This window comes from Dama dama, chromosome 19 (assembly GCF_033118175.1).
Source record: "Dama dama isolate Ldn47 chromosome 19, ASM3311817v1, whole genome shotgun sequence".
Classification (NCBI taxonomy): Eukaryota; Metazoa; Chordata; class Mammalia; order Artiodactyla; family Cervidae; genus Dama; species Dama dama.
In genome coordinates, this window is record NC_083699.1 from 71897413 (window position 1) to 71909174 (window position 11762).

Genomic DNA, 11762 nt, shown 5'->3' on the forward strand with positions numbered 1-11762 from the left:
AGTGTTAGTTCCTCTGGCACAGGATCCCACCTTACAGCAAAGGAAATGCAGGGTGCACTTTACACAGCAGGATGTGCAGTGAGCACAGATCTGCTGCCTGACCAGGCACTGGGACAGTCAGCTAAAGGCACAGCTGAAGTGCCAAGGTGGAGGTAATATTTTGCAAAGATGGGAGCCATCTATGGCACTATTTCCCAATAAGAAAGCTACCTGAGTCTAAAACCCAAAGGTGGAAACAAGAGTGGCCCACTTAAGATCACTGCCAATGGTCCACTGGGGAACTCTGGCCTCCTGTCCTCCAAGTTTAGATTCTGCAGGGTTAGAGGTCCTGGTCCCCAAAAGGAACACTCCCTGTTTTACTGGACATAAATGATGGATGGTGTCTGGGAACCCTGGGTTCGTGAATCTAGGAACCGGGAGGCAAAAGGAGAAGTCATTATCTGGGCAGTGGAGAGGGTAGGACTGCTCCACACTCAAGGAAGAATGTGTGGAACCTGTGACCCACACAGGGCATCTTGGTACTCCTTTGCTTAACTGTGATCAAGAAACTGTGATAGAGAATCCAACTTGCACTTGCAATGGAAGAGTCTGTCTCTTGATTTTCAGGCACCTGCAGTCTGGCTGTAAGGGATATACATGATGTATGTGCTACTGGTTTAAGGCACACACCAGTCTGCAACATTACCTCCAACTTGAAAGACATTTCTAAGCTGGTGCTGAAAGCAAGCCTTCAGCTAGCCATTCTACTGTTTAGCCCAGGCAACTGCTTCCAGCAATGGGATCTGTAATGCTGGTTCACACACTAGCCCCTGTACACGAGGGCAAGGAGAGATCCAAGAAAGAGGCAGACCCTCCAGGTCATCAGGCAGCAGGTTTGATAAGCAGGGAACTGATGAGGTTTGTCTTGGGGGACCAGAAGATAACTCTCTGCATCCACCAGAATCTTTTTTTAACTTTTAAAATTTTACTTATTTATTTTAATTGGAGGATAATTACAACATTGTGGTGGTTTTGCCATACGTCAACATGAATCAGCCACAGGTGCACATGTGTCCCCTCATTGTGAACTCCCCTCCCACGTCCCTCCCCACCCCGTCCCTCTGAGTTCTCTCAGAATACTGCCTTTGAGTGCCCTGCTTCATGCATTCAACTTGCACTGGTCATCTGTTTTACATATGGTAATATACATGTTTCAATGCTATTCTCTCAAATCATCCCACCCTTGCCTTCTCCCATAGAGTCCTTTACATCTGTGCTTCTTTTGCTGCCTGGCATATAGATAGGATCATTGTTACCATTTTTCTAAATTCCATATATATGCATTAATATTCTGTATTGGTGTTTATCTTTCTGGCTTACTTCACACTGTATAATAGGCTCCAGTTTCATCCACCTCATTAGAACTGATTCAAATACATTCTTTTTAATGGCTAACATTCCATTGTGTATATGTACCATGGCTTTCTTATCCATTCATCTGCCAGTGGACATCTAGGTTGCTTCCATGTCCTGGCTATTGTAAACAGTGCTGTGATGAACATTGGGGTACACACGTCTCTTTCAATTCTGGTTTCCTCGGTGTGTATGCCCAGCAGTGGGATTGCTGGGTCATATGGCAGTTCTAGTTCCAGTTTTTAAAGGAATCTCCACACTGTTCTCCATAGTGGCTGTACTAGTTTGCATTCCCAACAGTGTAAGAGGGTTCCCTTTTCTCCGCACCCTTTCCAGCATTTATTGTTTGTAGACTTTTTTATAGCAGCCATTATGATCAGCATGAGATGGTACCTCATTGTGGTTTTGATTTGCATTTCTCTGATAATTAGTTCTGCTGATCATCTTTTTATGTGTTTGTTAGCCATATGTATGTCTTCTTTGGAGAAATGTCTGTTTAGTTCTTTGGTCCATTTTTTGATTGGGTCATTTTTCTGGAATTGAGCTGTAGGAGCTGCTTGTATATTTTTGAGATTAATTATTGTCAGTTGCTTTGTTTGCCATTTTTTTCTCCCATTCTGAAGGCTGGCTTTTCACCTTGCCTATAGTTTCCTTCGTTGTGCAAAAGCTTTTAAGTTTCATTAGGTCCCATTTGTTTAGTTTTGCTTTTATTTCCATTACTCTGGGAAGTGAGTCATGGAGGATCCTGCTGTGAGTTATGTCAGAGAGTGTTTTGCCTATGTTTTCCTCTAGGAGTTTTATGGTTTCTGGTCTTACATTTAGATCTTTAATCCATTTTGAGTTTATTTTTGTGTATGGTGTTAGAAAGTGTTCTAGTTTCATTCTTTTACAAGTGGTTGACCAGTTTTCCCAGCACCACTTGTTAAAGAGCTTGTCTTTTCTCGATTGTATATCTTGCCTCCTTTGTCAAAGACAAGGTGTCCATAGGTGTGTGGATTTATCTCTGGGCTTTCTACTTTGTTCCATTGATCTATATTTCAGTCTTTGTGCCAGTACCATACTGTCTTGATGACTGTAGCTTTGTAGTCTAGTCTGAAGTCAGGCAGGTTGATTCCTCCAGTTCTGTTCTTCTCAAGATTGCTTTGGCTATTTGAGGTTTTTTTGTATTTCTATACAAATTGTGAAATTATTTGTTCTAGTTCTGTGAAAAATACCGTTGGTAGCTTGATAGGGATTGCATTGAATCTATAGATTACTTTGGGTAGTACACTCATTTTCACTATATTGATTCTTCCAATTCATGAACATGGTATATTTCTCCATCTATTTGTATCATCTTTGATTTCTTTCATCAGTGTTTTATAGTTTTCTATATATAGGTCTTTTGTTTCTTTAGGTAGATTTATTCCTAAGTATTTTATTCTTTTCATTGCAATGGTGAATGGAATTGTTTCCTTACTTTCTCTTTCTGTTTTTTCATTGTTAGTATATAGAAATGCAAGGGATTTCTGTGTGTTAACTTTATATCCTGCAACTTTCCTATATTCATGGATTAGCTCTATAATTTTCTGGTAGTATCTTTAGGGTTTTCTATGTAGAGGATCATGTCATCTGCAAACAGTGAGAGTTTTACTTCTTCTTTTCCAACCTGGATTCCTTTTATTCCTTGTTCTTCTCTGATTGCTGTGGCTAAAACTTTCAAAACTATGTTGAATAGTAGTGGTGAGAGTGGGCACCCTTGTCTTGTTCCTGACTTTAGGGGAAGTGCTTTCAATTTTTCACCATTGAGGATAATGTTTGCTGTGGGTTTATCATATATGGCTTTTATTATGTTGAGGTATGTTCCTTCTATGCCCACTTTCTGGAGGATTTTTATCATAAATGGTCGCTGAATTTTGTCAAAGGCTTTCTCTGCATCTATTGAGATAACCAAATGGTTTTTATCTTTCAATTTGTTAATGTTGTATATCACATTGGTTGCTTTGCGAATATTGAAGAATCCTTGCATCCCTGGGATAAGGCCCACTTCATCATGGTGTATGATCTTTTTAATATGTTGTTTGATTCTGTTTGCTAGAATTTTGTTGAGGATTTTTGCATCTATGTTCATCAGTGATATTGGCCTGTAGTTTTGTTTTTTTGTGGCATCTTTGTCTGGTTTTGGTATTAGGTGCATCCAGCAGAATGTTAAGAGCTTATGTGGAGGCCTGAACTGGGTTCAGTCATGCACACCTTCATATGGTCTCGCCACCACCTTGCTCTCTCCCAGCTGTGCCCTTGGGGCAGCTTCTAGTGTGGAGAAGGCCAGCGGAATACACAAGTCAAGGATCAGGGGGAGCCTCTGACAGCCCAGGGCCAAGTCACAGGTCAACCCACAGTCATGTCTTCTTGGTGACCTCCTACAACACGTAAGACCAGTAGATTCTATGTGCGAGCTCAACCTGCACTTTCATTGCTTTAAATTATGCCTGCTTCTAAGGGGCAGCATCACAGAGAGCTACAGCAAAGAGTAAAACATCTCCAGGTCCACAGATACTGGTGTCAGCAGATGCACTGTAGACAGGGGAGCTGAAGCCACACCTGGATTGTGTCTGTTCCTGGTGGAAGCAATCACTGCCGCCTCCGTGGTGGCGGGAACCAGCTCACCACATGAAGGGCTCAGCATTGGCCTCTGCTGTTGGCAGTTCAAGCATTGAGAAGAATGCCAGGAAGAAGCCAGGAGGCCTTGGTGAGAGGTCTGGTTGCTGCCACTTGAAGAAAGAAGCTGAGTGACACCCACAGGCAAATCTTCTTGTCCACCTTCTGTACTTCCACAGTGAGTCTTGTGGAGGGCAGATCTCCTTACTGCCCTGTAGACATCCTTGGTATCAGTTGGCAATCTTTTCTCTGTCTAGTGTTAGCCAGCTGGAAAATCAACTACTCAGGGAAACCTTATGGGTCAGAAACTCAGGTCAGCGCTCTTTCCATACAAAATGGACCACAATGCACCATCTGAAGTTGGCCGACAGGAAATCTCCCACAGCCCCAAGCTGGGTGTGTGTGTCTACTTTTGGTTGAAGCCATCACTCTTGCAGATCCATCTGCAGAACAATCCTGTGCTTCCTCCTGTTCTGCCAGCTGGTCACAGGGAACGTACCCTGAGACCACAGATGCAGCCTGAAGAGGAGACATGAGGTAGGAGGAAGACTCAGGACCACGAATCTGAGCACCTGCTGAGTCATTCATGTATGCCTCCAGGGTCTGTTCAGGCCAGGTCTGGGTGCACTGGTGATGGACAAGCCTCCTGTGATAAAATCCTACCCACAATGGGATGGCAGCGGGAGGTGGAAGCTCTGGGGGGCAGATGAGGCCATGAGATGGAGCCCTCAGGATGGGGTTAGTGCCCTTACAAGGGTCATGAGAGCGCTCGCTCCCCACTGTGCTTTCCATCATGTGAAGACATGAGGAAAAGTCAGCTGTCTGCAACTCAAGAGGGGCCCTCACCAGAACCCACCCTGCCAGCACCCTGATCTTGAACTTTCAGCCTCCAGAACTCTGAGACAAAGTTCCGTTGGTTATATACCACCCAGTTTGTGGTATTTTGTCATAGCAGCCTGAGCTGAGACCATACTGTGTCTGGTTTTCAGTGGAAGGCTGCTGCTTACATCTAGTTTTATTGCTTGTACTTCTCTAACTCTTTTGGGATACACTTTTGATGGGGTCCAGAGGTGATGGCATGTCTCGGGTGCAATCATGAAAGCTTTTACCTTTAGGTTCCCTTGTCATTTTTCCTCAGTGGGCAGGGACAACTTCCCTGCCTTACCTTAGGGTCTTTGCTTAGATATCATATCATAGTAATTGGTCCTAGTGAGCAGGAAGTAGTACCCCAGATGCCTTAGATGGTGAGAGCTAAATTCCTTAAAAACCTGTGGTCTGTGGACTATCACGGTTTCCCTTCTAGAATGAAAGACAAGTAGTCAGACACCCTGCAGAACCCACAACTAAGAGAGGCCCAGACTTGGTGCATGTGGACTTTTCTGTGACCACATCTTGGCTGCTGCTCCAGCCTACTAACCGAGAAAGCCGTAGGCTGTTGGGTTTGAGTGAGACCTAGACAAAGACCTGCAGGTCTGATGCTCAGGCAAGCTTACAGCTGGCCAGGCAGAAGTGTGGGCTGCCTGGGGACTCCATGCTGACCCCAGGCAGTGTCAAAACTGTACTGCAGGACATTTGGGTGGTGATGGAGAGGTGGCAGTGAACAAGATGATGCAAGCGGGTCGAGAAGGTGAGAGTTATGGCATGAACAGCTCTGTAGGGTTCCCGTGGAATGTCTGCGGGGAGTCCCTGTGCCCGGTCCTCTTCTGTTCTGCAGATGAACCTGCTGTTCCTGCTGGGAATCCTCTAAGGACTTCCCAAATTCCTTGCTCACCATCACTGCTTCTGATAGAAAATTCTTCTCACAGCAAAAGTACATGCTAGGCTCATGACCCCGGGATTCCTTGATGTCACCCAGCTGCAGCTCGGCTACTGATGGTGGGAAGGCCTCTCTCCTGCTGCTGCTGCTGCGCTGCTTCAGTTGTGTCTGACTCTGTGCAACCCCATACATGGCAGCCCACCAGGCTTCCCTGTCCCTGGGATTCTCCAGGCAGGAACACTGGGGTGGGTTGCCATTTCCTTCTCCAATGCATGAAGTGAAAAGTGAAAGTGAAGTCACTAAATCGTGTCCGACTCTTAGCGATCCCATGGACTGCAGCCCACCAGGCTCCTCCGTCCATGGGATTTTCCAGGCAAGAGTACTGGAGTGGGGTGCCATTGCCTTCTCTGCCTGCTGACCCCCTTATGGCCATTTCTCCCGCAGCCGAATATATCAGCCTGGGGCCACAGAAGGTGGGACATGCCCCTCTTACTGCTGTCAGATAATCCTGGGGAAGTTCCTGCTTTCCATCTGTGACTCTGCTCCATCCATGGGCTCTGCTGTGCTGGTGACAGTGGTCCCTCTGAACCAGCAGGGGTGGGGGCTCCTGCATCGGCTGGTGTAAGTGACCCAATCACTGAGGGGAAGCCTGGGGGCTGGCACAGCCCGAGCACAATGAAACCTGTACCTGTAACTTGGTATCTCCAGGGACACCTCCTGTCCTCAGTACTTTCAGGTTTGACTGTGTAAGAAAGGAAGTCCTCTAGAAACAAGACTGTTGAGGGCTCAGATCTTTTAGGAAGGACAGTGCTGGTCACCCAACCAGCCAAGTGAGGCCCAGAAAACCAGGCCCATGTGATGGGAGGAAGATGTGTGGATGCAGGGCACTGCCCTTTCCACGTTACTGCTACTCTGGATGGCCCCCCTACTCCCCACGTGACATCTGCCTTGCAGGAGACTGTGCCCCGGGGTCATAGTGGACACTCCTTGGCCCCTGCACCATGAAGGGGAACCTCCCCTTGGATTTAGGACCTGTTGATGAACCTAACGTGAACTGATTATTTTAGGGCAGAACTGGAGGTTTTCTAACTGTATCTATCGCTCCCTCTATATTAATAAGCTGGTGCTTTACTGTGAAGAATTTCCCTCATCAGCAGGTGTGACCTGTGTTCTTTTTAATTATCAGCCCCCATGGTAACAGTTGGTGTGATAGTGGTTATGAGCCCACTCCCTCCCTCATTAGCTTAACAATGATGTACACGGATATTTATTCATTCAGTATTTGATCATCAATTTCAACTGTCATTCTTCTGGATGTTGAGAGTGAAAAGCCATTTCTTGGATTCCTGCTCCTGGAGCTGGTCAAGATTTCAGCTTCAGCAACATCAAAAGGAAGAATGAGGACTTTGTGGAAAAGGTAGGATGACTGTAGAACAGTGACCTACAGCAGTACTGGCTAAGCAGCAGAAAATGCACCCAAGTTGCAGACTGAGAGAAAGATCCATCCCAAAGATAAATAAGTAGTGACTTAGAAAAGGTTGTTCTATATTGAAACCAAGGCCAGCAGAATAAACCTCATGCTCAAAGGTCCTAGAAACACACTGAGATACTTGTACATATACCTTTACAGTGGCTGTCTGGGTAAAGGACACTTGGCTGGACATCACTACCAGGTACAGGTGAGCATGAGTAAAACATAAAAAAGATCATAATCATGAGAAATAAATATGTCTGACAAAAATAAAATAAGAGCCCAAGCAAGGTGAATCAACAGGCACATGGCTATTTGTCTTACCAGAGCTTTGAGAGTTTTTTTGACTGAAAGGAGTTTATAAAAGTTCTAAGTTTTATTTTTTTGCCAGTGATAAAAGTAAACTGGATAAACTAAACAAAACAACAAAACACAGGCCTATTCACAAGTATATCAGGGCTTTAATTTTATTGTTTTTTTTTAATGTTTTTGTTTTAAACTAAGTTTCCAGCTGTACACTTTAAGAAAATAAACAGGAAGTCATCCTCTGCTTATCCTCTGTGGAGGTAGGCGTGGAGGCGTGACCAAAACAGAACCAAGGGGCTACCTCATCAAGATGAGAAGCCAAAACATGCTGAATTACAAAGAAAACACCCCATTTGGCTTCGCAGCAAAATGTAAGGGTGAGAACACTTAACGGATGACACAGGGCTGGCACTCAGCATGCCACAGCACAAGCTCCCCTCAGAAAATCAAATGTCTTCCTCAAATAAAATTGTCAGAGGAGTTTATTCACTGTTTAATCTTCTGGCAGGAGGACTTCTTTGAAGTGGAATCTGAACACAAAAAGAAATGAGGAAGCAATTTGTTAGAAGGCTTCACATCTTTTAAGAAGAATTTCATAATTTCAAAACACTATCATTGCATTAATCTTATTTTTGGTGAAAACAAGAACAGCAATTAAGACGCGCAGTAGTTTAAATTATGAGGGTTGAGAAACTCTGAACAAACGACACCCTGTAAACATAGCATAATGGGCGTGTGAGATGAAGGCCCAGAGGCCCACCTGGTGCTTGAGTCCGTGACCCCCACATGGTGTGCCCTTCACCCCTCCCCAGCCCCCAGGTGTCTCCACTCTCAACCCTCCTTCTGGTACTTCAGTGACGGCTGGTCAGCAGGAGAGACACTAACAAGGTTGACCAGGCTGGATCCCACCCACCTCCACGTCTGACCACGCCCGGGTCTCTCAGGTCATGGGGGAAGACAGGACTTTGGTTACCTGGTGGCATGCCTCCCAGTCTTTGCTGGATCATTTCTAAGTGGTGAATATATTCCGTCAAGGAATGTTCTGGATCTTGAGAAACAGTCAGGGATCTTTCTGATCTGGGATTTGGGAGTGGACTGGATCTTCAAACAACAAACAACCAAGGGACAAACAAGAAGTCAACTCAGCAGACAGAATGCAGGGAGTGTGACAGGCAGTGGTGCTGGGACTGGACACCAGTGGGAAACAGGGTAAACTGGATGCTATCTTTGTATCTTTTCTTTACTACAAGGGGAAAGTATGGCTTTAAAAAACATTGTCCTTTAGAAACTAACTTCTTTACAACGTCTCCAAGTTTAAGACAACTAAAAGCTATTGTGTATTATTTAATTCACTAAATTTTCACACACTAGTCTTCCTAGCATCCCACCTGGTTCAGCCCAGCGTCCCTCATGTGGCTGCCTCTCCTCCTGACCTCCAGTGACCATGTCACGGCCTACTTCCTCCCAGGGCAGTGAGCATCTTACTCACCTGAGCACCATCCACATACAAAAGGCCTTGGCCACCACTTATTCTTTCAGAGGAGCACCAGCCTGGGCCCAGGGAGGCCACAGCCGTACTGAGAGTCCTGGCCCTCCTAAAACAGAACCAGGCTTCTGGGTCCTCACAGGCTCACATGGCTGTACACTCTGCCTCACTCTGGGGCCACGACTTTCAAAACACAATTCTTGGAGGGACCACATGCACTGGTAGGATATGCTCAGTGGAGACACCCATGAGCAGAAACACAGCCTCTAGTACAACAGGCTGCCCATACTTGTGGGTCTGGCTCCTCCGGTCAGAGCAGTTATGCCCGAGATTGTCACACTCTTAACACACAGTTCAAATGGAGGTGTCATCACCAACCAGAGGCCATGGAGTGAGACAGCAAACGTGTTTCATCCTTGCCACCCTGGGGGCAGAGGTGGACGTGTTTGCTTTGATAGCTCCTTTCCGAGTCCCAGGAAAGCACTCGCAGGCAGCAGAAGACACACCTGCCCGAGCCTCCAGTGTGGGTCCAACATCACAGACATAAACTGAGCTTTTCTACCCACTTCATGGGTAGGTTCAAAATACTGGAGAAGTCGTAGTCAAAAGAATGAAATAAATGACTTCTAAAATCATACTTGAGCATTTGAATACGATTATTACTACTTATGTGTCAATCTGGAGAAGTGGAAATGGAAATCACATTTCTCTTACATGCAGTGCTTGGCTGAGAAATCTCATGGTCAGGAAATTGGAGTGCGAATCATGAAGATGATCAAGGCCACGGCACATAGCCGATCCCCCCCATGGCCGCAGCATGTGACCCCACGGCCACAGCATTTGACAGTCTTACAAAATCATAGCTCCCACCACCCCAGCTACCAGGAAACCTTTCCTCATTTGAATTTTTAAACAGGTTTACACTCTCCCATTTAACTACAAGGCCTAATTGAAAACACTTATTCTCCCAAATAACTTACAGATGTTTAACATTATCACTTTAACATCTCACTTGCCAAGTGAGTCCTAAGTATAAAGATATATTAAATGTGCGAAAACCCCAAAGAAGAAAATCCCAAAGAAGAGAGATTAAGTAAAGCTAGCACCAAACCCTTCCATGTGTGTGAGTGAGTACGTGCATGTGTGTGGGGGTTCACATGCCCGGGGGCCTTTCCACTGGAGGCGGACCTGGGCACCCACACAAATCTGCCCAGGAAGACTTCTGCACAAAGCCTCATTCTCCGCAGACTTGCCTCTGCCGACAGCTAGGACCCCGTAGTGGAAAAGCAGCTGAGGTTCCTCTGCTCACCTTTCCCTCCTGCGTGGGGATACTTTTGGCACAGGGTCCCTGGGCTGGCTGGAAGACACGTCTCGGGTGGGTGGGGATTCACGGGTGACAGGTGGAGACTGCTGCCGCTGTGGTACCAGGAATCCTTCCCCTAGAAATATTTAACAACAAAGGGATTAAGGAAAGAGAAAAATGTGTTTTTGTAAAGGATCATCCACTAAAATTTAAAATTTACAAGCTTTTAAGAGCCTGCATGACAATTTCAAGACATCTTTAAAGTATTCATTATAAAAACTGTATTTAAAAAACCTCAAGAAGGAACCTGAGTTTTGAGCACCTGCATTTTGCTCCTGCAGGGCAGACCCTAACCATCTGCATCTGGGTGGGCAGTATCCTGGAGGAGGGCTCAGCACCCTGATGAAGAGAGGAGGGCGCTGGGTGGCCTGGGGTGGATCTCCCACACCCAGCTCTGAGGAGTGAGAGACGCAGAAACCCTGGATGGAGACCACCAGGTTCCTCAGAGGCAGGGGCTGTGGGGGAACCTCCTGAAGAACCTTGAAGCCATCTGATTTCAAGATGTGAGGGTTCACGGATGGAAGTCTAAGCTGACAGGCACCAGTAGGGAAGCCCAGTGGCTATGCAGGGCACTGACCACTGCAGATGGCCCAGGTGACCTGGCTACACCTGGGCCTGGCTGGTCAGATGTGGCAGCGGACAACCGCAGACTGGACGGGACTGAAACAAAGGATGCAGCCATGCTCCCTGAGTGAAGTAGAACTTCACTCCATTTAGGGAACAGAAAGGCTTTTTATTGAAAATAAGGTATTAGTCAATACATGCAGCATTTCTGTATCCTTCAGTCATTGCTCTGAACTACTTTCTTCATAAACATTAACTATACAAACCTGTGTCTGTAGCCCAAATAAAAACCATTTTCCTTCACAATCCCTAAGCCTCCTGACAAGCATACTAGCTGAGTTGCTGGTCTCTCCCTGGGCTTTGCGTCTTCCCACTTGGCCCTGAGAAGGAACCCTGCCGCTGAAACATTTGGGGTCGGAGGTACCTGGGTGCAGTGCTTGGCCTGGTGCTAGGGCTCCTCTGCCATCTACTTGTTGCCACTTCTTAACCAAAAAGCGTAACCTACAAAAAAAGGAAGAAAAACACTGAAAACTAGAGCAAAGCCGGGGTTTAAATAACCAAGAACATTCAGCCCTGACCACACCCTGCAGTGACAGCGCGGGCAGCAGTTCCTCCCCAGGCCGCTCCCAGCCCTACCCCGGCTCTCTGCTCCCAGCCCCGCCCCTCAGCCCCACCCAGGCACTTGCCAGCACCTCCCCAGTCCCTGCCCCACTCCCAGCCGTTCCAATCACAGCCCTGCCGCGCCTTGTGCTCCCAGCCCCGCCAGCTCCAGGTCTGTCTGGCTCGC

The 11762-nt window shown here is 46.5% G+C and overlaps 1 protein-coding gene across 8 annotated transcripts in view; it reads right to left on the bottom strand.

Annotated features, from left to right (window-relative positions):
• Window positions 1-7709: 7709 nt before the first annotated feature.
• Window positions 7710-11762, bottom strand: part of PCNT (pericentrin) — a 104915-nt gene continuing 100862 nt past the window's right edge. For all 8 annotated transcript variants that reach the window (XM_061167384.1, XM_061167389.1, XM_061167385.1 and 5 more), the window contains 4 exons: window positions 11400-11476; window positions 10358-10487; window positions 8536-8663; window positions 7710-8092 (listed from right to left, as the gene is read on the bottom strand). In XM_061167384.1, coding sequence (XP_061023367.1) covers window positions 8049-8092; window positions 8536-8663; window positions 10358-10487; window positions 11400-11476 — 379 coding nt within the window. In that variant the 3' untranslated portion in view covers window positions 7710-8048. The remainder of the gene's footprint in view (window positions 8093-8535; window positions 8664-10357; window positions 10488-11399; window positions 11477-11762) is intronic.